Source organism: Gopherus evgoodei, chromosome 2, assembly GCF_007399415.2.
Source record: "Gopherus evgoodei ecotype Sinaloan lineage chromosome 2, rGopEvg1_v1.p, whole genome shotgun sequence".
In the NCBI taxonomy this organism is placed as follows: Eukaryota; Metazoa; Chordata; order Testudines; family Testudinidae; genus Gopherus; species Gopherus evgoodei.
Window position 1 is genome coordinate 2,538,271 of NC_044323.1, and position 27,608 is coordinate 2,565,878.

General features: G+C 55.4%; 1 protein-coding gene across 2 annotated transcripts in view; it reads right to left on the reverse strand.

Annotated features, from left to right (window-relative positions):
• LOC115645324 (NAC-alpha domain-containing protein 1-like) overlaps positions 1–25,094 on the reverse strand; it is a 48,047-nt gene extending 22,953 nt beyond the window's left edge. The window contains exon 1 of one of the 2 annotated variants that reach the window (XM_030549795.1): positions 24,709–25,094. In XM_030549795.1, coding sequence (XP_030405655.1) covers positions 24,709–24,784 — 76 coding nt within the window. In that variant the 5' untranslated portion in view covers positions 24,785–25,094. Of the gene's footprint in view, positions 1–7,593; positions 7,741–24,708 lie in introns of those variants that run through there. The other variant, XM_030549796.1, reaches the window with a different exon arrangement.
• Between the last annotated feature and the right edge of the window lie 2,514 nt (positions 25,095–27,608).

Below are 27,608 nucleotides of genomic sequence, written 5' to 3' on the forward strand. Positions count from 1 at the left end.
GTCGGGGAGAGGGAAGTGCAACTACCTGATGAGACAGTGTTACCCAATGACTGTTCTCAGTGGTACCTGAGGACAGAACAAGGAGTAATGGTCTCAAGTTACAGTGGGAGAGGTCTAGGTTGGATATTAGGAAAAACTATTTCACCAGGAGGGTGGTGAAGCACTGGAATGGGTTACCTAGGGAGGTGGAGGAATCTCCATCCTTAGAGGTTTTTAAGGTCAGGCTTGACAAAGCCCTGGCTGGGATGATTTAGTTGGGGGTTGGTCCTGCTTTGAGCAGGGGGTTGGACTAGATACCTCCTGAGGTCCCTTCCACCGCTGATATTTTATGAGGAGTAGCTTTGTAGGAGTGCCAGGGGAGTTAGGAAGCTCAGACAGGACTTGATTAATCCTCATCCTGTCAGCCATATGCAGCTCCATTTAGCTAAGGCAGAAGGATTAAGGTCTGAAGATAACCCTGGGGGGCTTGGAACCTGTGGTTCCAAGAATCCAAGGGTTTCCAACCTGGGTCCTGGCCTAATAATTCATCCCCCCTGATTACCAAGCACATTCAAGGAAGTGAAACAGACAGTTTGTAAGAAGGCAAAAGAAAGTTTATTCTGCCTTGAGGTTAAGGCCCAGGACACAGCAGACCTGTAGTCTGAGACCTTGGGCATGTTGGCCACTATGCCTCAGTTCACCCACCTCCACAAGGAGGACAATGCTTGCATGTCTCAGCTGTGCTGTGAGGCTGTAGCTGTGAAGTGAGCTCTTTGGATGGGCAGTACTACATTAGGAACAGGGGCCCTGGGGTTCTGAGGCCAGGACAGCTGCAGACTCATTGGATCTGCTCCTCCATTCACCTGTCTAGAGAGGGTACTTGGTGTTGGCAGAGATTCATGATATACCCTGACAGTCTGAGCTGGACTGACTGACTGCCCCAAGCACACAAAGCTGGGGGGTGGGGGTGGGGGGAAAGAGAGAGGAAGTGGACTGGCCCAGGCTCCATCCAAACCATGCTCTGGAAGTTAAATGAGAGGGAGGAAGGCAGCTCAGACAGTGGAAATTTCCCTAGTGGGGGAATGCCACAAGCCCACCTCTTTTTCAAATTCCACAACTATCGAGCTGCTGGGTGGATCAGAGATCAGAAGGTGAGACACACAATAAACCCAGCGATTACAAGGTAATTGGCAGGACCATGAAGTGCACACAGACTGCAGGAGCCACCTGCAGCTAAACCCACTGCCTCAATATTTGGAAGGTAGTAAGGTTAAATGAGCAGGAGAGGGAGATGCTGGGAGGGTCACTATTTAGACACAGCCCTTTTCATCCAGAAAGCACTTGCTATATTAATCAGACATCTTAGTTCACTGAGATGCAGCCACCTCTGGGGTGGAGTAAACACACTGATCCACCTCTAGCTTCCATTAAGGTAGGTGAGCCCCAGGAGCCTCAGGCTGGATTGCTACTCACAAGAGAGTCTGCTCAAGGTCTTCTGTCCAGCTTGCATCTCTTATTTGGTTCCCACCAGCGAGACAGACTAGTTCATCCAACAGTCTAATCCAGAGGTTCCTTTGCTTTACTCCAGCCAGTGCAGCGATATGCTGCTAAGTACCGCTCCCCTTCGCCCGGGCACAGCAGCATGGCCTCAGGCAAGAGAGGCGAGGCACTGGGGACTTCTAGCTACAGGCCTTCCCAGAGACACCTTGCGGGAAGGAGGCGGGGTCACTCTGAAGACCACCCCAACTGAAAGCTTTTACCCTTCACTCCTGGGAGCTATGAAGTGTCTCTTGTTCACATTCAGCCCATGGCACTGGAAAGGAAGGGACTTTGGGGGCCAGGTTTCCTATCTGGAGGATCTTTGGGAAAACCTCTGGTCAGGTCCACCTTAAAACCAGCTTGGTTGCCTTTATGTACATTTTAAAAGCCCTGTTAGTGATGGATAGCAATACAGAGGCCCACCTCTGAGATCAGAGCCCCCGTTGTGCCTGGCATATGTCCACTGAGGATCTTTGCCTCCAAAGCTGCTCTTCTGATTGACACACAAAGGATGATTCTCCCCCTCCTACCCCCCAGGTGGGGTCTGAGCACTGAGATTCAGTAGCCTGCTCAGGAAAGCTGTGGCAGGGCTGAGAACAGAACCCTGATCCAATTGTGAGGGGAAGCTACTTCCAGGCACTGCAGCCCTGAACAGTGAGCGGCTTTGCAGCCCCAGAGCCCCCAGCCAAGCGAGCAACGCCATTGGCGGTGTCGGTCCTGTAGCACAGACTCTGCTTAGGACAGGAGGGCGGTTCTCGTCCCAGTGGGATGATGGGAGAGTTTGGTTTGACACTAGTGCCCAGTGTTAGTTACACAGGACCTTTGTCAGGCTCTACTGGCAGATGTCCAGTAATGTAACTGTCGGGTACTTACATGTTGGAAGGCTAGAAGCTGCCCAGGGAACCTGCCCTCCTGCCCCTACCCTGTTGTCCTGTAATAGTGTAGTTATTACCCAGATTTTGCTGCTTACATTCAACTGCTCTCCAATGCAAGGTGAGGTGCATCTATCAGGGAGGAGAGGACAGACCATTGATTTTCTCCACCACCATTCCCTACACTCTCCGGGAGGGCAATACCAAGCTATGAAATCCTGCATAACTCGGCATTTCCCTCCAGGGAGCATGCAAAGGGAGTTTGGATCTACACCCAAAGCGGCTCCAACCAGACTCCCTGAATTCAGGCCAACCACTGACGGGAGCAGCTGCTGGAACTTCCCCTGCCATGTTTGGCTTTGCACTACTGCAGTGTTACTCTGACTCCAGCTCCATTTTGCTCAGCAGGGCTTGATGTCTGCTCTAGATTCCTGAGCGGGATGTGGTGCTGTGGGAGCCTCCCCAGAGAACCTGCACTGACCTTGGGAGTGTTATCAGCATTACAGGAAAACTTCTACACCAGAGACAAATGATCATTTCAGTCTTTGCTATGGAGACCACGCCCTGACTTAAAAGGATGCTCAGCATTTTTCCCCCCCCAAATGGATTTAAAAAGCTTGCAATAGAGTGCCTCTAAGGAGGTTTCCTGTTCCCCTCCTGAGATACCAAGGTCTTTTCAGAGGAGTCCAGGAGCAGCACCCCGCTCACAAGACAAGTGCAACAGACTAGAGATGACTCTGGACCCCAGCAAGGCAGAGCACTCAAATGCACCAAGGAGATGGGGAAAAGCCAGCTGGGTTTTGCCAGCTTCCCACCTCTAGTGAGCTCAGACGTTACCTGAGCATCAAGCAAGTGCTGTGTTCAGCTGGTGTCTCCAAGGAGCTCCCATTACCAGATAAGAGACACTTGCCAGGATCAGGAGCTGCATGGAAGGTAGGGCAGGAGGCAGCCAAAGTGACACTGACCCTGTTAGAGGAAACAGCAAATCACCCCGCTCTCCAGAACCTCTCCAGAGCCTTTTGCAAGGAGTGACCAGTTTGAACTGGTGTAGTGGCCTCTGGCAGGAAGGAATGGTCTTCCAGCAAGATAGTTATCTTGCCACCAACTGGCTGCAGCTAATTAGAGCCAGCTCCTGCTGTCAGGCCTTTGGTCATTGATTTCATCTAACAGGAGTACTTGTGGCACCTGAGAGACTGACAAATTTAAGCTTATGCTCAAATAAATTTGTTAGTCTCTAAGGTGCCACAAGTACCCCTGTTCTTTGTGAATACAGACCAACACGGCTGCGACTCTGAAACCTGATTTAATCTAAAGTACTTCTCTGCCTGCTCTCCTCTTGCCCCCATTCCTGTAACAAAGCACCTTACAGTCCAATGTATTTATCCTCACAACTCTTTGCGAGTTAGGGCAAGGCTGTTCTCATTGCACAGATGGGAAACTGAGGCACAGACTAAGGGACTTGCCCAAAGTCACACAGGAGCCTATGGCAGAGCAGGCTTCAGATCCCTGCTCTAAGTCCTAGGCTAGGGCCCTGACTACTGTTGATCACTGGCTTCAGGCTCCTGGGGCAGGAGGAGAACAGATTTACTTGGGAGCCTTTGAGAAGCCAGGTTGGATTCTTTCACCTGAGCCACTTCTGCAGCTAAACAGCATGTCCTGCTGCCTGGGATCTCCCCCCAGAGCCCCACAGTGATTCAGCCATGGCCAAAAGGCTACAGCAGGGGCAAGAAACCCAGTCCAGGCACACACCAGTCCCTCACAGGCACTACACCTGGCACACTTCTAGGGCTTGCTGGTCTCCAAGCACACCCACGGGGTCAGGCCTCATGCCCTTCCTTCTCCTCGGGTGGCAAGCTGCAATTCTACCATGTGGAACAGGCCCAGGGGTCCAGCCCCCTCTAGTGATCTCACTGCCCAGGGGACTTGCCTGCGTTCTGGTGCCAACACTTCGCTTGTGGGAGCCTGACCAGCCACAGCGACCAGCCGCCTTCTGGAACCAGACTGGCTGTTCCCACAGGAGAACAAAACCCAAGAGAAAGTGGATTTTAAGGCAGCTGAAGAAACTTGTGTTTAGATCAGAGCTGGGCAAACAGCCCGTGAGCCACATCGGGCCTGTGGGATCATCCTGCCCAGCCCCTGAGCTCCTGGCCCAGGAGGTTCTACCCCGGCCCCTCCCCTGCTGTGCCCCCTCCCCCTGCAGCCTCAGGTCGCTCGCTCTGGCACAGTGCTCTGGGCAGTGGGGCTGGAGCTGCAGAGCCAGCCTGACCCGATCTCTGCTCTATGTGATGGCAGCGTGGCCCAGCTCCAGCCGCCAGTGCTCCAGGCAGGAGAGTTCAGGGTGGTGGTCAGGGGCGGGGGTGTGGATAGTGGTTAGGGGGTTTAATGGGGGCAGGGATTTCAGGGGCAGTCAGGAATCAGAGGAGGGGTCAGATGGGACAGCAGGGGTCCAGGGGCCATCAGGGGACAGGGAGAAGGGGTGGCTGGATGGGGCAGGAGTCCTGGGGGGCCAGATAGGAGGTGGGGGCCAGGCCATGACCCCCTCCCCTCACCAGCCCTCCATACAATTTACAAAACCCAATGCAGCCCTCAGCCCAAAACGTTTGCCTGCCCCGGTTTAGCCTAACCCTAAATTCCCATCCCTGCTGGTAGCAGAGGCAGGTCGAGCCTCTGCAGACCATCCCTCCAACCAGGTACCTGGAAAGGGGCATGTGCGTCACTCTGGTTTCCTGGAACTGCTTCCCAACTGCCCCCATGAAGCTGCTTTGCTCTTTTTGATTGGGAGTTGCCAGGTCTTGTCCCATCCAGCACTGTCTCAACTCCAGTGAGTGAGGTGTGGGACATCCTGAGCCCTTGTTCCCCTTCCTGTTCGGTTCTCATGAGAACCCCTTATTCCAGCAGCACCATCCCCAGTAACCAGGTCAATATACAGCATCTGCAAGTTACTGCAGAGCAGCTCCGCATCCCGCCCAAGCAACTGGGGAGATGCAGTGAGAACTTTGCAGTGACTTGCAGAAGTTTAGCACTGTAACAAGCTGATAGTCATATTCCCCTCCCCCCTCACTGCCAGCAACTAGTGTGTGTCATGAGTCAGATCTTAGTCTTTTCAGCATCCCTGTAGACTGGAGGAGCTGGTGCTAGCTCAGAGATGGTTTTTAGGACAGTTTGCAGTGCTGATGCTTGCCCCATCCAGCACCATCTCTTGTCTATTTAGATCACACAAATCACCAGTTTCTACTGGACTAATGGCCCTTCTAGTTAGTATCTCATCTCTGGCAGGACTCAACACTAGATGCTCCAAAAAGGCACAAGAAACAGCATAAGGGACTATTGTGGAATACACAGGAGTTTTCCTAACCCCACCCTCACCAGTCAGTCACTGTGTTATGCCCCATAAGGCTGTAACCTCACTCCCCGAGTGGTCCATCCCCAGGTAAATGTCTAGTCTCTTGAGACTAAGCTTCAGCTGTAAGCCTGTCAGGGCAGGGCCAGCCCATCTCACCTGTCTAGACTCCAAGACAGACTGGATCTCTACACATTTAGAGAATACTCCCACACCCCACCCCAAGAACACTTCACCTCCGAAGGAAATCAGCTGCACAACAACAGGCTAGGCAGTAATACTGCTTCAAAAGGATCTAGGGACAGCGGATCACAAATGGAATAAGTCAGTGCGGAATATTAATTTTTTGCAACTGCATCACAATGCGTTCACAGGCGTGTCTTAGGCAAGACTCAGGAGGTAGTTGGTCCAAGCTACTCTGCAGTGGCAAGTCCTCAGCTGGTGTAGGGTGAGAGAGAGACAAATTGGAGAGACTCCAGAAGAGAGCAACAAAACGATGGAAAACCTTACCTAAGCTTTCTAGGAGGAAAGCTTAAAACAAATGGGCCCGTTTGCTCTTGGGAAAAAAAGATGACTGAGCAGGGGGGACTGGGTAACAGTCTGCAAATATATTAAGGGACTGTTATAAAGGACAGTGACCAATTGTTCTCCAGATCTAGATAATCCCTAGTCCTGCCATGAGTGCAGGGGACTAGACCTCTCCCAGTCCCTGCCAGGCCTATAATTCTATGTCCACTGGAAGTTAGACAAGGAGTAATGGGCTTAATCTGCAGAAAGGGAGATTTAGGTCAGGTATCAGGAAAAAAATTAACTCTCAGGGTAGTTAAACTCTGGAGCAGGCTTCCAAGGGAGGATGTGAAATCCCCGTCACTGGAGGTTGTTAAGAACAGGTCAGACTAACACCTATCAGGGGTGGTCAAGGTTTATCTGGTCCTGCCCCAGCACAGGGGGCTTTCTAGTTTATATTTTTAGAAGGAAAAATCCCCAAAGCACTTCACAGAGTTACAGATAGAACCACCTCCACCCCTGGCATGCAGCCACATCTGGGGAGGAGCACAGCAATCACTCTCTTGATCATTTGGAGAGTCAGTGACAAGTGCCTTACTCAGCTGAAGCCCCAGACAGAATCAAGCTGGACAATTATTGCACAGTCTGCCCAAGACACTGGGGAGAAACCCCATTGTGTGAAGTACCACAAGCTGTCAGGTCTGACATCAGTCACTACCACAGGCTCACACAGCAGCTCTGACCTGACCCAGAGGGGGAAGGCAACCTACTGAGTCATTAGCGTCACTCCCTGCAGAGTCTGCATTCAGGATTCCCCCCCAAATGCCAACCCCCACAGCTGACCCTACAGCCACAAGCTAGAGGCTGGCTGAGGAGCTGCCAGTCACTCTGAGCAACACCCCTAGCTCAGCTGAGCACAGCCTGATTGTCCAGCTCCCAGCACTGCCCTGGGGTGGCAGAACCAGGGCATCACCCCATTAGCACCTGCAACAAGAACAGGGCTGGGAAAGAGCATTGGAAGCCTCCAGAGCCCACAGCACAGGGGGAGCAAAGAGACCACTAGGTAGGCATCCCCCACCCCAAGCCCTACAATGCAGGGCCCACTGCCAGGTTCCTATAGGGCAAGGCCAGCCCCCATAGCCAGCAAGACTCCTAGAGAGTCAGGGAGCAACACATTTTCACTGAGTAAGAGCTGGGCCCAGCAACTCATTCCAGAGCCCATTCAACAGCCAGCAATTGTGGTTTGTCTGCCCAGCTGACCCCCAGCCCTATGGGTGAGAAAGGCAAGACAGCCTAGCCCAGTAACTGAGACCAGCCAGCTCCCACACATGCCTCCCCCCAGTGCTGTGGAGTTACCTGTAACAGGCTGCAGCTGATTCTCTCCTGAATACATTGGGGAGTCAAGCCCAATGCCCCTGGATCTCAGAGAGCCTTTGTCTTCATCAGGCTGGAGGAAAGGAGCCCCCTCCAGCCAGAGCAGTAAAGTCACTCTCCTTCTAACAAGAAGGATAAGGCCCAGTACTCCCTTTAGCTCTCTAAGTCAATAGCCACTAAGAGGAGTCTATAATCCCCTAGAAACCTACCCACCCAGCCAGGACACTGGCTTTTATCAGGTAGGAGAAGGGGCGGAGCCTGAGCACTGCACAGACTTCTGGGAGGCAGGGGCGTGGTTTAGAAATCCTGCCTTATATAAACCACATTGGTAGCTTTCCTGCAGCCTGTAGGTCCTTTCAGGCCTGGCTATGCCTGCTAGGCTAGTTCTGGGGGGTGTAGCCACAGCTCACTGTTGAGCACTAAGGGGAAAAAGAGGCAGGCTGCATGGGCACAGTGCGATGGATGGAGGTGGCTAGTGGGTTTGGTGAGAGTCACCTCACTCAGGGTAGCTGGGCACTGGGACAGGGGTCGAAGGGAGTGAGGATGTTGAGTACTGAGGGGAGCAGGTAGCTGTCTTTTTCCCCAGGAGTTGAGTCCTTGCTGTATTTCCTTCATGCCCTGCAGCCCCAGCACATGTTTTCTGGTCAGGGTTGTTCCAGAGACGTGCTCTGAGGAAGGAGAGCTGGGTTCCAGACCCCTGCAAAGGGTGATGGTGCTCCTCTAGCTCGGCTTCCACAGGCAGTCTGAGCTGCGTGAGGGTGGGGCTGTTGGAGCCCTGTCAGTGTTCCCACACTCAGCAAGCTTGGGCTGGGGGATGGGCCACCAGGCAGGAACATCTGAGAATTGCTTTATAGCTCTCCTCTCTCTGAGGCTGCACTAGCCCAGCGCAGGGTGGTGCTATGGCTACCTGGTGTTTTTTGGGGTGGGAGGTGTCTTGAAATAAGGTTCTGACCACCTGTGGCATTGCAAATCCCATGAGACTCCTTGTAAGCATTGCTTCAGTGTCTTGCTTAAACTTAATTTAGGTAATTCCATTCTCCCTTGTAAAGTCCCCCCTGCCCCATTCCATCATGTGGGCTGTTAGACAGCTGCCCTGTTCCACCCCAGAAGTGGCTGCAGTTCAGTGGTGACTGGGCTAATCTTTCGCTTTATAAAATCAATGAACAGTGAGGCTCTACCTGCATAGATAGATATGGCTGTGAGGCTCAATTAAGCCTTATTTCTGGGGCCTGTATAACGGATAAAGGGCTCTGAGATCCCTGAATCATTCAAGGTGCCATAGAAAAGCTAAGTCACACGGGTCACTTCCATAGAGTATTACGCTGCTTGGGGCTTGGAATGTGGTGACTCTTGCACTGCATCCTGGGAAGAGGCGTGTCAGGCCCAAACCCCTGTCGCTGCAGGGGGAGTGCAGCCCCATGGGAACAGCCAGAGATCTAGCCTGGCAAGGAAGAATTTGTGCTGCCTCATTGCCAAGACTGGCTCTTAAAGAGGCAGGCATTGCCTGCAGCACTTGGGAGAGGGGGTACAGGTGTCCCCTGCAAACCAGAGCGAACGGACAGCTCTGGAACTGGCTCTGACATGTAGGTTTCCCTGGGTTGCCGTGGTGAGTCTCTCTTGTTCACACAGCAATGCTCCCCAATGCCCACAGGGGTGCCTGCTATTAACCACCCTGCTCAGGTTTTAGGAGCCATGCACTAGTAATGCAGCCAGCGCAGCGATTATGGCTCAGATTCACCCCTGCTGTAACTCTGCTCAAGGGCAATTGTGTCTAGGAGCCAAAGTCAGTGGTGGTGCACGTGAGACAGAAAATGGATGTAAGCAGCAAAGGGACCCGTCTGGGATAGGATGGGTTTGCAAAAGGATCGCGGCTCATGCCAACGGGCTTAGCCCGGAGCCTGCCCCTGCTTACCTCAGGCTGGAATTTGGCCCATTGCTGCATGAGCTTCCAGCTAAGTTGCTGCCCACGTCCCCAAGCCAGGGCCGGCCCCAGCGCGCCAAGCACATGCTTGGGGTGGCACGCCGCGGGGGGCGCTCTGCCAGTTGCCGGGAGGGCGGCAGGCGGCTCTGGTGGACCTCCCACAGGCATGCCTGGGGAGGGTCTGCTGGTCCCGCAGCTCCGGTGGAGTATCCACAGGCACGTCTGCCGGAGGTCCACCGGAGCTGTGGGACCAGCAAGCGGTAGAGCGCTCCCCGCGGTGTGCCACCATGCTTGGGGCGGTGAAATGCTAGAGTCGGCCCTGCCCCAAGCTGTTTGTCGGTGCAACAGGCTGAGTGGAAGGATCAGTGAATCTATATGCCTAGCCTCAAACCAGGCAAACAGGAGAAATGGCTCCTTTCCAACCAGCATCAGCCACCTGGTTCGCTGAGGATTTTAACCTACAGCTGGGCCCAGTCCTGACCTCCCATGTTCTGGCAAGACTGGCCCCAGCTCAAGGCTTTGCTTAAATTCTGGGTTATCTGATGCAAGTGAGAGCAGAATGAAGCTGTAACACCTTAGCTAGTGACCTGGCTCTGTAGCTTGGGAAATCCTATGGAGACACCCCTCACCTGCCTTTATCCCTGTTAGTTTTGTGCAGTCAGGGAAAGTTTTGTGTGTCTTTCCAGCCAGTGTCTGGGCTGATGTGTTTATGTCAACCTTAACTGCCACAAGGGGCAGGTTTTCCTCTCTACCATACCAGTGCCGCAGAGTTTACAAAGGGGACTAGTTAGAGGGCATCCTGCCAATTTATATTCTCTGTTCCATCTCGGGTAACTACATTCTGCCTCCATAAATTCCCCTGTGGTTTTTATTGGCTCAGTTATTCTGACCTAAATTATAGTAGGACATGGCTGTGTTTTGTCATTCAGCTACCGCCTTCCTCATCAGTAGATCTCAAAGCGCTTTACAAAGGAAGTCAGTGTCAGTACCCCCATTATCCAGATGGGGAAACTGAGGTGCAGGGAGGGGACATGACCTGTCCAAGGTCACCCTGTAATGGGTCTTGGGAGCATGGCACATTTCAGAAAGCAAACTCGTGTTCTGCCTAGATTAGTTAGTTCAGCGATAGGCACGGTACAATCTGCTGGGGCTCACTTTGGATCAGCACTTTATGTAACGTACATTGCCAGGCAAAACACGGAGGCCGGGCTGAAGGCAGTAAATATATTGCCATGACTTACAGGGAAAATGTCATTTAAAGAAACACAAGTGGAAAGCTGGCCCATTCCAAGTAAGATGAATGCAGGGCTAAGGTACCCAAATCAACTTAACTGTGTCCTCGTATCCCTGGCATCCTCCACGAGACAGAGAGCTGTGCCTAGGACAAGCATGGCGGCTAGCTGACAGCCACAGCACTGGTCCGTACCTGGGCTGCTAAGGATTTCTTAGACTCTGTTGCTATGGCATTGCACCTGATGATGCAACATTTCAAACCACCTGGCCTCTGGTTTCCACAGCAGCGTGTACGCAGCCTGAGCCATGGGGTGTGGGAGGCTTAAGAGGCCTTCAGCACTGCAAGCCTGGTTGCGGTGGAAGGGGAAGGGTTAAAATGGCTGCAGGCTTTCCAGCCCAGGGATAAATACTAGGAAGCTGGCAGGGGGGATGGCTAGGCCTTGGCTTTGCATTTCCATAAGAGCTTCCATCCACAGATCTCATCATAACAACCATCACCAGAGAATCGGAGCAGGTGACACGTTAGTCAGCTCAGCCTCTCGAATGCCAGTGAGGTCGGCCAGTATCATTAGCCCCATTTTCAGATGGCGAAACTGAGGCATAGAGGGGGAGTGAGTTGCCCAAGGTCACCTAGGGAGTAGTGGCAGAGTCAGGAATGGATTCCAAAGCTCTAGATTCTGAGTCCTATTCTGTAACCACAAAACCTTGCTTCCTCTCACACAAAAGCGGGGTCCTGCCAGCCGCCTGCCTGGGGCCGTGCACCGGCTCCATCAGGTAATGGTAGTGTCACCTCCCTGAACCTCACCTAACCCCACTGTAGCTAGATCCTGTCACAGCCCTGCTGCCCTTCATCAGGGGTCAGAATGAAATGCTGACGTGCTACAGCAGTTCAAGCTATTAAGGGCAGTAAGTGACAGAGGTGGGGTTAGCGAGTGGGGATTGGGATTGCTAGCTCCCGGTCCCATGCTCGTTTCTCTAGGCCAGGTAGCGAGCAGCCAAACACCACCTCCTCTCCTGGCCCTACAGGGCCGAGTCGGGGCTCTCCTCTCCTCCCTCCTACAGCCTGGGGTGGGGGGGTCACCTTGACTCTGCCGTTAGCTAAGTCCTGAGCGAGGATGACTCCAGCCTGGAGTCTGTCACATGATCCCAGCTGTGAAGGTCAATGCCAGAGCTGCACCTGCTGCCGTCTTCCTGTCTGCCAAGCCATGGCTGCCCACTCCGACACTCTATACCATGCCCAGGAACTGGGGAATGAGCAGGAGCAGATCTAGGCCAGAGATGGCTGGGCTGCAGCCAGGCACTGGGGCCTGATGATCGTGAGCCTGTTTCTGGGAGCAGCAGGGAAAGGGGTGCTGGGAAATGTGGGGTCTTCTCAGACAGGAGGGCTCTCCCAGCTGCTGGGGGTGAGACAATCAGGGCAGCAGACCCTAGATCTGCTCTAGAAATTATTTGGGGCTAGTTCTTTGGCCTGGGCTATGCAGGAGGTCAGAGCAGATGGGTCCCTTCTAGCCTCGGAATCTAGAAAACTCTGGGGTCAGAGGCACAGAACGGGAGGTTGTCTTAGGGCCCAACAGCCACGGATGGTTTGGGGGGCAGGGTTATGAAGTAAGGGGGCCCCTCTGGAGAACACAAGCTGGCTGGGCTGGCAGGTGGGCTTGCCACCATTCCCTGGGGTCCCAGAATGTGGAAACCAGTCGATCCTGCCTTTCTCTTCCCACAAGACACTAGCTAGAGAAATGGGACCAAACAGGTCAGGTGAAAGAAAGGTGGGGCTGGTGCAGTGGCAGAGGAATAACCGTACTCCCAGCTCGCGCCACCCTGATTATTCGTATTGCCAGCTCCCAAAGCGCTTTACAAAGGAGGGCGGTGTCATGCTCTCCATTCAGCAGATGGGTAAACTGAGGCAGGGAATGGGGAAGTGACCTGCCCGGGGTCACCCAAGTCATTAGTGGCAGAACTAAGGCTCGAGCTCATGTCGTAGTCTAGTGCACTACCCACTGCGCCACGTTTAAAACGTGCAGTGAACTAGCTAATGCCCCCCGCTCCCATCTGAGAGAAGACCATCTCTAGGGCTGAGCTGACCCATGCCTCGCCACTGGGCCCGCCTTCTATGAGCCACTCAAGGCAGCGTCCTGCCCTGGGGACCATCTGCCGTCAATTTAAGCAATTAGGTCTCAACTAAATCTGGCCTGGCTGTCAGTGTTTTCCCCACAGTGGCGTTAGCGTGATCGAGCGTGGAGCAGCCACTCGAAGAGCTCACAGCAGCCTGCCCGGCACGGAGCAGGGAGAGGCTGGGATGGGTACATAAGGTGTACAGCACCGTGCACATTGCAGGAGCATGCTCTGAGCATGGCTGCAGGAGTGCAATGCCCAGTGATGCCCTCTCCTCGCACTAGTAACCACGGTTCCATGTCCTTGGGAATCCTCCAGGCCAGCAGTTTGCTTTCTGCCCAAGGAAGGAGTCAGTAAATTAGCCCCCTCCGTGGCCAGATGCTCACCTGCTCTCAGGGCCTCTGTTTCCCCCCATCTGCTCAGGGAGGAGGTGGATAATCCAAAGCAGGCCGAGCAGGAGGATTAATTAGCTAATGTTCCCAAAGCGCTTGGGAGATGTTACATGCTAATTATTATTATCGAGGGTGGGCTGCTGGGTTCGCTTCCCCGGGGGTGGCTCAGGGGGTTGTTCCCCAGCCATGTGGGGACTTGGGGTGTCACTTTCTGCCCACACCTCAGGCAGGGAGCGCAAACCCTCTCTTCTGTCTGGACCCTGTGTTTCGCTGGCCAGTAAAACAGCCTCTCTCAGGTCTGCTGCAGAGGAAAACAGGCTGCTAAGAGGATTAGGTTATGGTGCCCTCAAGCCAAGCTGCAAAGCCATATGGGCGCTGCCAGGTTGAAGGGCACCTGATCCTGACTATGGACTACGAAGTTCACCCCCGACTGCCTCTGTCGTTCCTGTCTTGAGGTGAGTGTCAGAAAAAGGCTGGATGGGCCAAGGCGGCTAATTAGCCTCTGGGCCCCATGACAGCAGCTGGTCCTCGGGGGGGCTGAGGACATGCAGCCTGGCTGGGGCTGCAGGATGAGGGCCAGGGGAAGGGGAGATGTTAGGGCTGATGGGGCACCTTAGCTTGTAGCGTTAGGTCTATTACATGCGAGCCTACGCATGCACCTGAGGTCAAGGCCCCATGGTGCTGGGCACAAATACGTAGTGAGAGAGAGGCCCTGGCCCGCCAAGCCTACAGCCTCCCTGGACAACAATTGAGGGAAAGTAGGCTCAGTAGCTCCAACGTATGGCTGGAGAACGGAGGCCCAGCCCAATGAAGTGACTTGCCAAGTGGCAGAAGGAAGAACTAGACGCTAGATCTGCTGGATCCCAGTCAAGTGCCTTAACCACGGACGACTCCACCTGGGTGGGTTTCTTTCCAGGCTGCTCCAACCTCCTGGAGTGCCCAGGTGTGGGGCTGTTTGCCATTCAATAACCCCACGGCCCTGTAAGGTTCATGAACCCTTAAATTATTCTCTTCTCTCAGCCTGAATGGCAGCTTTGCAAAGCTGTGGCCTGGGGACTGTTCTTTCAGGGCGGCTTGGCAAGCCACAGCGGCCCAAAGCCCACAGCCAGCAAGCATGAAAGGTTGTGCCCCACGCAGCAGTGGGTTTCAGCGGCTCAGAACCATGCTGTGCGCAACAGTGTTTAGGACAGGAAGTGAAGAGGAATATTGTAGCCAGCTGAACCAGCCGCAGGAGGTTAGGGAAGCAGGATGTAAAGACCCGCTGGATTCACCCTCACTTGTGTACGTTTCACTGCGGAATGGATTGTGCTCACAGCGGGACGCGGGCTCTTAGTTTTCAATCTCAGCAGCACAGCGCCCCACTCCACGGGGCTGGGACAGTGGCTCAGGACTGACTTAGAGGGCAGAGCATTCCCCCTGCCGCCCCCAAACAGCCAGCCCCACTTTCTGCAGCAGCTTTGTCCCCCTCTAGCTAGGCCCCGTGCTGCTTGGAGTGGGCGGGCTGAGACGGAGGCAGCTCCAGGCAGGTTGTCTCCGATCCAGGATGGGTAGCTCTGTACATCTCACAGCCACCACGCAAGGCAGCTGGTCGGGAGGAGACTCACCAGGGTGGGGTGAGGTGAGTGGGTGCAAGGGGCCAAGTCTGAAAACAGAGGGGGCATCAGCAGAGCTATGTGGAGAAACTTTCCCACCCAAATTCTTACCTGCTCCAGGCCCCTAAAGCAAAAGCAGGTGGAGAGCTGAGCTGGCTTACGTTGCTGCCTGCTGCGAGCAAGCGGAGCAACCAGACCCCTTTGTAGCCAGCTAGCTCGGTGGGCAGCTAGCTCTGAGCCCTGCTAACCTAGCAGGATTCCCTACTCCAAGCCAGCTGGCCACTGGGTCACACCATGCTCACCCCATCAGCATGGCCATTCCTTTCCACTGCCGACATGACCCCTGGGCAGATCGGGAGAGACAGGGCCAGGAGCGGTGGCAGCACCCTAAAAGTGTGGGGGGGCACAGGCACCTGAACTGTGGTCTCACCCCCCTGCATTGCCCCTCCCCCATGAGGCACCGCCCCAGTACACCCCTTCCCCTCAAGCCCTCGACCTTGCACCACCCCTTCCCCCAAGATCCCATTCCTGTGCCGCCTCTCTCCCCTCTCCTTTCTCTCCACTTGCTCCTCTCTGCCCCCTCCCTTCCTCCCTCCCTCATGCTTATGGCCGGTAAATAGCAGGGGGCCTAGCCTTCCCACTTTTAAAAGTGATGGGGCCATGGCCTTCCCCCTCTCCCCCCGTTCCAGCACCCCAGAAAGAGCTCATCACACACCACGCGGTGTCTGTTGGGAACCAGTTCCAATGGAGAACTAAACTCCAAATGATTCTGCTAAACAGAACTCCCCCAGCCCACATTGTAACTTACAGCCTGACTACCCCTTCAGCGAGGTTAATGCCTGTCTCAGCCTCCGAGACTCCAGCTGAGGTCAGGACCCCTTGGTGCACCCAGCGAGAGACAGCCCCTGCTCCAAAGGGCTGGCCAGGACAGATGCAGGCTTATCAGGGAGAGGGAACTGAGGCACAAAGTGACCCACCCGCAGTGACGCAGCCTGGATGTGACCCCCAGCTGCCTGTGTCCCAGCCTGGTGCCTGGCCTGCCTTTGGACCTGTCAGCCTGCTGTTAGAGGGCTCACACCCTAGTCTGTCTGCAGCTGCTTATCTCATGAGTTGGTCTGCGGGTCAAATCCCCCTCTGGTGTAACTGCAACCTTCGGTGGTGTAAAAGCTGGAGGAGCCTGGCCTTACTCCCATTCGCCATCCCTGAGGGCCCCTGTGCAGCTATAATCTGGGTACCAACAGCACATCTCCTTGCTCCCTTTCCCTAGGGTGCGAGGGCTCTGTGGGAACAGTTGCCTGGACTTTAGTAACCAAGGGCCAGCAGCAGGGATGGAGGGCATGGGCAGCCTTGTCAGGTTCACCGCTGTACTCAGCTTTTGAGGGGGCATGAACCCTGCAGACACTGGGGTAGCCTGGCAGAGGGGCTGCTGTGGGGGGCTTGCCACCCCTGTCCTCCAGCCCAATGCAGGAGTTAATGCTACTTGGAACTTTACTGACCCCACCGAATGCCGTGTCCCCGGCTGGGTCGCTGGGGATCGGACCTGGGGCCTCTGGATCTTGATGAGTGAGCTGCTGGTTCCTGATCTCGAGGGCCCATCTTCTGTCTGTGAACCAGCCACCAGCAGAGGATGGAGCTCCTCATGGAGTGAGTGGGGTGTACCGCTGTGCACTGCACTTATCAGCTTGCATAGCCAAAGCCTGGCTGGTGGGAGGGGAGTGTGCCCCGGAGAGCCTGGTCCTAGACTCTGGGCTCACCCACAAACTCAGCCCCTCTGCTGTGCTGGGAGAGGCTTCCAGGGAACCAGGGCGACTTGCTTGGAAGGTGCGGCTCCTGCCTGTGCTTCCCACCCAGTTCCTGCCAGGTTCGGGCCCCCTTCACTCGAGTTGATGGGGGGAACAACCAAGCCCATCCCAGACTGCACCCTGCAGAATCAGACCCAGCTGGGCTCCGCGCTGGCTCGTTACTACCCATCTCTCTCCTCTGGGCCGCTCGCCATTTTCCTGTGCCAGGGCATAGATCCAGTGCCCTCCTTCCACACTCCATGGCCCTCTCCCCAGCCTCCATCCTGCTCCCCACATTCCCCGATGCCCGCTCTGTCTCCCTTCTCCTCCCCGCATTGCCCTGCCCTTCAGCTGCCCTCCCTACGGCTCCCACCCTTTCTTCAGTGCCCCCATCTCCCTCGAGCAGTTCATGCACCTCCACATTGCTCTGGCCCCTCACTGCCGCCTGCCTGTCACACCAGGCCATGGGTGGTGGCCATCTCCACTGAGAACACCTTGGCTTCCCGCCCACTGAGGACAATGGGAGACAGGAGCCATCTTTTCCTGGGGGGAGGGGGAAGGGAAAGAATGGTGGCCATCTTGGCTGAGGGCGACATGTTGCTTCAGTCCTTTTGGGAACAGTGGGAAATGGAGACCATTTTTAATAAGGGCAAAAACTTGATGGGGAATGGCCTCAACTTGGCTTTACATTGGGAACAGCTTTAGAAAAACATCCCTATTTGCCTGAGCCCTTGTGATACCCGCAAACCGGCCCCTTTGCTGGCAGAGAGGCCACGGACTGGCTGGGCCATGGAGACTGAACCCCACTGTCCTTGGAGATGGTCCCCTGGATTGAGACACCTTGACCGGGGGCGGTGTGTCGGGGGAGCGAGCCCGGCTGCTGTCTGTGCTGCCCCAGCACTGTGGCTAACGAGGGAGCTCCAGGACGGGCAGCCTGGCACCTCCACCCGCCCTGAATTCACCCCCAGGGATGTGAGTGAAAAAGGGAGGGTATCCCGACAAGAGGACCCCACCCCTCTTCAAGCTGTCCCCAGATGCAAAGTGAAAAGGCTGGAGCGGAACCGAAGAAGAGCTGCTCCTTCAGCCTTTTCCCATCTCCTGCCCGCTCGCGGGGGAAGACGCAGTGAAACCCCGATGTGGACCAGCCAGTCAGGACACCGCTGCATTGGCCGAGCTGCGTGGGAAGCCAGGGTAGGTTCGTTACTGAGCCGAGCTCTCTGGAAGATGCCGAGGCGAGATTTCCAATGCCTGGCTCCCAGGCTAAGGTACAAGAATTCCACAGTAAGCTATCGGGGCGCTTTGGGGAGGGCTGAGGAGATTTTCTCCCCCTCCCCTCAGCACTTCCCCTGCCCTTCCTGCCTGCGGTGAAAAGCAGCCTCTGCCTAATGGATGCGCCTAGCTCTGAGCAGAACTGGAGCACTCTCCTTCTCCTGCACAGCCGTTCCCCTGTTCCATAGGCACTGCCAGGCCTGCTCGGGATCCTCTCCCCGGTGCTGGCAGCCAGTAGCAATGGGCCTGCGCTGCAAAGTGGGGACCAGCTCAGAATTCCCGCAAGGGGAGTCAGATCCAGAGGCCTGCTTTGTGCCATCACTAGCACCATACGGGGCGTAAATGCGGATTCGCCCAGCGCGAGGCTGGGCGGAAAGGGACTCCCTCCCAGGAGAGGGCGCAGGAGACTCAAATCCTGGGAGAATGCACTCATGCCTTCGTCCCTGTGGATGAGAGAGAGGTGTGCCCGCTGGGTGTGATCGTACCAGTGCCCTCTCTTTTAGCTGAGAGGCAGGCTCTCGAGCGTGCCAATGAGCAGGCTGCCCTCTGCGGGCCACACAAATCATGATGCTGTGGCAGCTATCAGGGCTTCTCTTTTAACTCAGATTGCTAGGGGCCTGTGGGCACAGGTGCTAATGTTTATTTTTCCCTGTGGGTGCTCCACCCCCACTCCACTCCACTCCAAGGCCCTGCCCCCAACCCCCTTGCCTTGAGGCCCTGCCCTCATGCCACCTCTTCCCGCCCCCTCTCTGTCCCCTTCCCCAAGGCCCCCCCCCACCTGCCCACTGCTTTGCACTCTCCCACAAGTGCCTCTCACAAGCTGCCAAACAGCTGATCAGCAGCCCCACCTAACAACTGATCTGTGACCCCACCCAACAGCTATGGCTGGTGGGTGCTGAGCACTCATCATTTTTTTCTGTGGGTGCTTGCACCTCCGAGCACCCATGGAGTCGCACCTATGTCTGTGGGTCTGGCGCCAAAGGGCCTGAGTTCTGCTCCTGATCATGGCCATAAACTCTTCTTCATGGAATGGTTACTAGAGCTTTCCGCTGAGACCTTACAACCAGGATCCCTGTACTATGTCTGATCATGGCTGAGCCCTCAATGCCTGTCACAACACAACAGAGATTTGCTGTAACATCCTTCTATAAATATAGCTGATCCTACTTCAGCCATCAGAGGGGCTAGAAGCTGGGTTTGTCAGGACTGAACAGGTGAGCTGCTACTGCCTGAGCAAAAGGAGTAATTCTCTGGCCAGTCAGCGTCCAGTACTGTTTGGAATGGTGTCCTCCACCTTAGAAGTGGCTGCATCTCAGCAGGGAGTCAGACAATTGCAGCCTGCTGTATATGCAGCCTGTAATGTACTTGAGAATGAAGTGCAATAGGTATATCTATTTTGAGTGCCCCAGGGCTTTTTGAGCATCCTCTGCCAAGGGGGAAACAACCAACAATATCACAGAAGATTTCAGAGGCCATTTGTTTTGAAAAGTCTTCTGTGGATTTTTGTCCAACTTAGCGACAACCTTAACCAGGCTGATTTTAGAGGCTGGCCACCCTCAGGGGTTGCAATGGGGACCTGCTGCAAAGCTAGGGACCATGAGTTGCTTGCTATGCCGTGAGCTGAAGAGCTGAGCTCTCCTGTTGAGAGATAAAACAGCCTCACGGTCTTGGTGGCACAGGCAGAGAGCGTGTGACATGTGACACAGTCAGACCAGTGGGTTACGCTTTATTCTTGGGCAAATTCTGGGTTTTTTTTCCTATGAGGCTGGAAAGGGGGTGGGACAAAGATCACTCCTGGTTTGAGATCATTTAACATTGAACACAGCTGTTGGGGTTTAACATTTCCCCCTATGGCATCTTGGAGTGCATTAAGGTTTGGGGATGGAGTCTTTAAATCAAGAGTGGGTATCTTTAAAAGACATGCTCTAATTCAACCCCATGGGATTGGGCTTAATGCATGGGGGACAGGGTGAAGGTCTGTGGCCTGTGGGATACAGATCAGGCTAGGTTATCGGATGGCCTTAAAATCTGTGACTCTATGCAATGGCCACTCTTTGTCTATGTAGCACCAGCCATGTCGCCTGATGTTGGAGTCAGCACTGCTCTGGGATGGGGGTTGTGATTTTAGTTAGTTGCCTTTGTTGCAAATCCAGCAAAGAAAACACCTTTTTTTTTTTTTTTTTTTTTTTTTTTTTTAGGATCCATAAAAACTAGAAGCTATTATGTTGCTGGTTGTTTAAAAGGATGATTGTTTTTCAGCAGAAAAAGTGTCAGGTTTGTTTTTTCTCCTTTAAAGAGGCACTGTCAGGTTAAAACTCTGGGCCCTGCAAATCCTTTCTATTGCAAGTAATCCTGATGTGCGTGGCCCGGCTGAGGCCAGGGCACTACTTGTGTGGGAATTAATCTGGTGAGAAAAGTTTGCAGCATTGGGCTCCACACAGTTAAAAGCCCATTTCCTTATCTATGTTGCAAATAACATGAGATTGTTGAAGTAAAAAGGAATTTCTCCCAGCTGGGACAATGAAACTAGGCTAGTCAGTTTCATGCTTGTTTCTTGTCGGTTTCACATCTCTCTGGTGCCTTCATGCAATGGTGCCTGGTCCCAGTTACCTGGAGGGTTGTTATGTTATTATAGCTCTTCCCTTTATTACTTTGTTACTGAAAATCTTTTTTTTTTTTAAATCTTGAAAACATTTCTACTGATAGGAGACTTTGCGAAATCTTTTTAAACAGAGCCTGAGTCCCAGGGCTTATAAATCAGGATCTTTCTCCAGGTCGGGAACTGTCCCCAAATCTACCTTGTGAGCCTACGCAGACCTGACAACGGCCCTTCAGCTAGATGTATCAAACCCAGCGAACTCCCCCTCATGTCTGGTTAGAATCATCTTAGAGCAGGCCAAGCTGGGGCCTAAAATCTCCAGAGTCCTTTTCAGGATGTATTTCAAATTAACCCCTTCAGTGCTGAACAACGCACTTGCACACATTCATCGACACACACGTTACAGATGAACTCACTAAGGGCCCAATCTAAGGCCCACTGAAGTCAAAGGCAGCCTTTCTATTGATTTCAGTAAGTTTTGGGTCAGGACTTAAACCCTTGTAGGCCGTGTCTGTGACCGATACACAGAGCCAGGCTGCCCCCACAGCGTGCTGGGGAAAGGTTTCCAGGAGAGGACAAGGACGCTGCCTCAGTTCTAAGCTAGCTTACTTCAAGGCCTTGTGGGTATTTAAAGCCTAAAGTCTTCTGGTCTACCTGATGGGCCCTCTCTGCCTTATGTTCCATCATGGCAGGTGTAAGGGGGCGTAGAAGCTGCTGTCCCAGAGGATGGGAGATGGGGCTTGTCAGTCCAGAGCCCCTGGCTTTTGAATGTTCTCTTCCCATAGCTGCTTTTGTTGCAAGACGGCTGCTTGCCTTCCTCGCCAGGAGCGGGTTTTCTGCATCTCTCTCTCCCTCCCCACACTCAGCCTGGCAATAATTAGGCCGTCAGGCTTTTTTCAGTGGTGGGTTTGTAGACATTTTAAATGCTGTGTCAGATACCCAGATAACTGAAATAAACACACAGGTGCCTCCAAACCACTCCCTGCCGAAAGATGCACGCATGCACACACTCTTCTGTGGCAAGTACACACACATGCAGATCTGCCAACACACTCTGTACACACATACCACACCGGCAGAGACAAACACACACCCACAGATCTGTACATACCCATCAGACAGGCAGAGACAAACACACATACACACACACACAGAGCTGTACATACCCACCAGACAGGCAAAGACAAATACACACACACAGAGCTGTACACACCCACCAGACAGGCAGAGACAAATACACACACACAGAGATCTGTATACACCCACCACAAGGGCAGAGAAGGAGGCACACACAGACACATGCACATCTGTACACACCCACCACACAGGCAAAGACAGATACACACACACGTATTTGTACACACCCACCATACAACCAGAGACAAAAACACACATACAGAGATTTGTACACATGCACCGTATGAGCACAGAAACACATGCATACACAGACATACGCACATCTGTATACACCCACTACACAATAGGAGACAGACATCCTGGTATGTACACACACACACACACACACTTTACCCAGTACCTGTCTCTAGTCCCTTTCTGCCTGGGGTCTCAAAGCACTTCACAACATGCATTAGTTAACCCTCATCCCCTTCCCCCCAGCCGTGCTGCAGGTCAGTGCTGTCCCTTTTACAGATGGGGAAACTGAGGCACAGAGAGAGCTGTGTCTCTATTCCCACAGAGCCTCAGTGATGGAGCTGGGGATAGAAAGCACTGGTCCATGCTGGGTTTTGGGCTCTGCCTGCCCAGTTAGGCCCTGGAGCTCCTCGGGGCAGGGACTGTGTGGCTTTGTGTTCTGGCCTCAGGCCAAAGCCCCTGCTTTCCCCACTAGATGACACTCCCCTGAGCCATCCCGTCAGGGAGTGGTGAGTACAGCCCCATGCGGTGGCTTTGAGGGCTATGGAGCAAGGCTATGCCCAGTGGTTTGACCTTTGCCTGCCTGCTAATGTGGAAAAATCCCCCCTCATGTACAGAGAGTACATAGCCCTTACGGTACTGGGCAGCCGATCTGGCTGGTCCTGCCTGCCCTGTCCCTGGAGGAGCTGTGCTGGCAGCCCAGACATGGCTGGGACGTGCGTGTGTGTGCCCCATGCAGGGCAAGGCCCAGAGCAAACACGGCATGGGGGTCCCCCAAGGAAGGGGAGGGGGTTGCCAGGACCAGCACTGCTCAGGCCTCCGGGGCTGCCCCTGCCCGGCCAGGCTCAGCGAGGACATTCTGTGGGATGAGGAAACGTCCCCCAGGCCCATGTTCAGGGCAAGAGTGGGATCCGGTGCCACCAGCCTTTCCAAGGAGAGCAGGGCACTGCTGGTCACTCTGTTCCGAGCCTGTGACAAGAGGAGACGTGGCTGGGAAGGGAATCGCCGCCTGACAGCTCTGCTTGGTGCTGTGGCTTCAGGAGTCCTGTAGCACATCTCCCCTGCTCCTCAGCTCTGCCACCCGGCCCCGGGCCCTGCCTTCCCCACCCGCTTCTGGCCACTTGCCGCTCTAGGATGTGGGCCAGGCCTGGCAGCGGTGGCCTATGTGCTTTGCATGTGGGAGGGCTCAGGGGCTGCAGCTCCATGATGGACCCTGAACTCCACTGGGGCAGGTGCTATTAGCACCGGGATCGGGGCAGGGAAAGGCGTAAGGAGGGATCACAGTGCACAGATTCACAGCTGCCCTGGCACGAGGGAGCGTGGGCTAGCGGTTGAAGTGCTGGCCTCAGACTAAGCCAGAGCTCCTGGGTTCTCGTCCTGTCTCTTGTCGCTGACTGCGGGCAGGTCACCGCACTGCCTGGTGCCTCAGTTTCCCTGTCTATAAAATGGGGCTAGTGATCTTGACTGACCTCCCAGGGCAGAGCTGGGTTCCTGGGTCCACTACGGGGTTCTGAGAACAGGGGGTGGAAGGTGCCCTGGAAATGCCAGCTGAGTCAGCAGGGCTGGGAATGACTTTCAGGCTCACTGGACTGGGAGGGATGAAACAGGAAAACCCACATGCCCAGTCTCTGACTGACCCCGTTCAGCGGCTGTCGTGGATGCAGCAGGAAGTCAGGCCTGGGCGCTGGTGAACGAGATGGGAACGGGTGGAAGGAGCAAGGGGGAGCCCAGGGGGATAGGAGATTCCTTTGGTGTATTCCAGGGGCCAGACGGTGGCTCCTGGAAAGCCTCTGATGGAGGCTGAATCCCCCCAGGACAGGGAAACGCTGCCCAGCCCCACCCCATGTTCACTTCACATACTGGCCTCAGGCCTACACTGCTCCTGGAAGTCAGGCGAGACTCATCCCGTCGCCGACCAGACTTTGCCATCTCCCCGTGCCTCGGTTTCCCTCTTTGTACAATGAAGACAGGCATACTGAGGGCCTGGAGATCTAAGGAGGGAGTGTGGGTGTGGAGGGCTGCCCTGTGAGACATCTGCCCCGTGTTCTCAGCCCAGCAGGAAGGTCAGTGCAGCCGACAGCTTGGCCGGGCTTAGGGGAGGGGGTATCCTGTCAAACAGTTGAGCAGTACGTTCTGATCTAACTTCGCAGGGTGCTTTGGGTCCCTGGTGAGCTCCCCCAGCAGATGGGGAAGGGACTGGGGTCCGATTGCCATCCGTATCCCCAGAAAGGCCATGTGTATGATAGTCACCTCCCCTGCCCCATAACCAGGCTCAGCAGAGACCCCCAGAATGCAAACTCCACTGGCCCCGCCAGCTCTAAGCCAGCTGCTAATGTTGGTGTTAAGGGCCCAGGTCCCCGCCACGTTAAAGCCCCTCTCATCTCCCCCCAAGACACACACAAGCCCCTCTGTTATTGTCCTGCTAGGTACGTTCTCTCCCCTGCCACTCTCCAGTGTGCTCACTGCCTTCTCCCAGCCCCTCACCGCTGGGGTACAGCCCCCCACTGCTGGAGTACAGCCCCCCGCTGTCTTCCCCCCTCCACCCAGCCCCACATCATCTTCCTCACTCCCTCCAGCCCCACACCATCTTCCCCACTCCCTCCAACCCCTTCTCCTCTGCCCTCCCTCCCTCCTCCAATCCCCCTTTTCTCTTTGCCATTTTGGCTGCTCCGGGGATGGGGGGGAGCTGCTTCCACACCCAGGTCAGGGACCCCTTCACACGCCCCCCCCAGCCCCCAGACCTCTTGGCCGTTCCCCAGCAGGGTGCGCGTTTGCTTTGCCAGCTCCCGGCGCCAGGAGAGATGCCAGGGCTCCCTTCGGCACTCACCTGCCTCTGCCGGGCGCAGGCCGCCGGGGTCCATCCGCAGCAGAGCCCCTTCAGCCTTGGCGGATTCTCCAGGCATGATCTGTCATCCAGAGGGAAGGCCGGGGAGGGACCGTGCGCGTGCGAGTCTCCGGCTGCAGCCAGCGCTCTCGATCTGCGTGCCAGGCAGGAATCCCACGGCTAATCAGCGAGGACAGTGCGTAGGTAGCTCGGCAGCCCAGAATGGGCTCTGTGACCTGCCCCCCTCCCTCCCCTCACAGCCCCAAGATGTGGCTGGAGGCTGCGCCGTAGCGGTCCTCGAGAGCCAGTGCATTAGTGCTGCGCGGGAGAGGGGGGCCGGGGCTGCTGCTGCTCGAAGAGCCCTGTCATGCTGGATGATGTCAGCAGGATTTTTTCCCCTCTCCTCTCTGTAGAGAAAGCAGGGTGTGTGCCAGGCACTGCAGAGCCGGGCGGGGGGGATGGAGGGAGAGACGGAGGAGAAAGCGACTGAGCGCGCTGGCTGCACAGTGCAGAGCTACTGCCTCCCTCCAGGGTAATTGCATCAGCCTGGGCCATGGCAGCTCCCCGACGCAGCCCCCTCCTCTGCGCGCAGGAGGGATTGGGGGCAGGCCAGGGCCCTGTGGCTGCTGTAGGTCTCAGCACATGGCCCGGCGGAGGCGAGAGGGCTGCATGGAGCCATGGAGAGATGACACGCCAGCCCCGGGGCTCGCACATGTGTGGGCAAGCACTGGCTGCCCCGGGGCCATGCTCGGACACACACGCACATGCAGTCATGAGGGCACAGGCCTGCACACCAATGCCCCCAGGCCTAGGCCCGTGCCAGGAGAAGGGCAATGGAGGACCAAGTGGGGAAGGATCCTCCAGCCAGGCCTGCAGCAGTAGCCCCGTATTCCCTGGGGCGCTCCATTACAAAGGCCAGGCCGGGGGCAGCAGCAGAGAGGCCCTCCCTGGCGCCAATGACCCTGCCAGGGGCCCATCCTCTGACCCCTCCAGATACCCCGGGGAATGGAGTGGGAATCTCTGCCTGGCTCCAGGGTTAGATATTGTTTTAGGGAGTCGGTGGGGAGGGGCGTTGGCTGTGTACAGGCCCGCTAGGGAAGTTGGGAACTGCCTTGCCTCAGTTTCCCCATCAGTGCGATAGGGATAACACCGGCTTATTTAACACAGTGGCCGTGAGGCCAAATCAATGCCTGGGGAGTGCTAAGTACACAGGGGTGAACTTGGAGGGGGCACTGTAAGATTTTTGGGGTATCAAACCCAGATCCCTTTCTCCCCCCATGTCAGAGTCCAGGGCTAGGTGGAGCAGGAGTTATACCAGGCAAGCATGGTTCCATTGGCTCAGTTAGTGGGTTTCCTCCGTCCTGATGCCCCTTGGCGGGGTGGTGGTAACATGCAGGGCGCATTGCCAGGTAGTGCATGGTTCTGGTGCTTGGCCATCCCGGCCAGGCAGACGGCAGCAGCATGCTGGGGTCTGTGTGCCATAAGCCAGCCAGTGTCATTGCCCAGCTTCGTCTGCAGTGCCAGGAGCAGGCACGCTCCAGGAGAAGGCAGCGGGAAGCTACCCACAGATTTCAGATCAGGCCCCCAGAGAAGCAGTGAGGACCTAGGCAAAGCACTTGGTTACACAATATTGCCAAGTAGTTTGTTCATGACCAGAGGAGTCTGTCTCCATTGGAGTAACTCGGCTAGATGCTCATGATGGGCCCTTCTGCCCCTAAAGTCGATGAGTCTGTGACCCAGAGGCTAAACTTTCTGATAGACCCAATCCTCTATCCACCCACAGCCACATTCATATCAAACAATGGTCCCCAAACCTTTCAGGATCGCACCCCACCCCTCACCCCTGTTCTTGCCCCCCCCCTGCTTCCCAGGAGCCAGGGCCAGGAGTGGGGCCACGGCTCCCAGGGGGAGGGGGTTATGTGAACAGGGAAAGGGGGGCTGTAGCTGGGTGCAGAGCCGCGACTGGGCCAAAGTTGGGGGCCGAGGGTGGGGGCAGGGGCAGGGCCAGGGCTGGGGGTGGGGCCAGAGCAGAGCTGAGAATGGAGTGGGGCTGGGTGGCACTCCCATCCTGCCCCCGTGGGGGCTGGCCCAGGCCGCATTGTGCCCCCCCATGAATGTTTCTCTGTGCCCCCTGTCACGGAGTCCCCGGGCGATGCTTTGGAACTGCTCCCCACAAAGCCAGGCAGGACTTTGGGGAGCCTCCTTTCCCTTGGAGCAGATTGTCTTCAGGGCAAGAAACTCACAGGGCTTCACCTCCTGGGTCTGACCTTGGAGCATTTAGCATCCTTTGCCCCTCCGTGTGCTTCCCACAGCGAGCCCGCCTAGGCGGGGTCCTGGGGAAGCCAGAGGGTCCTGCACCCCCACTTCGCAGTCAGACGTGACTCTCAGCCAGCCAGTAAAACAGAGGTTTATTAGATGACAGGACCACGGTTTAAAACAGCTTGTGGGTACAGCGAATGGGACCCCTCGGCCGGGTCCATTCTGGGGCCCAGCGAGCCAGACAACCCTGTCTGCCCTCACTCCTTGTCCCCAGCCAGCCCCAAACCGAAACCCCTCCAGCCCCTCCTTTCTGCCTTTTGTCTCTTTCCCAGGTCAGGAGGTCACCTGATCTCTTTGTTCACCTTTAGCTATCCCCTTGCAGAGTGAAGGGCCCTGGCCATTTGTTGCTAGGATACAAAGTGTCGGCACTTTATGCACACTGGAGACTTGAGAAATGCATAGGGGAAACTGAGGCACACACACAGTATTTAGGGGAAACATTAAGAACAGTTCCACTTCGTCACACCCCCTTAGGGGGGCTTGCCCCACAGTTTGGGGACGTTGGGTATAAAACTAAAAGCCAGAGACAAAACGCACTGGAGCTGACAGCAAACATTCCAGACAACGTTATTATCACAATCGCA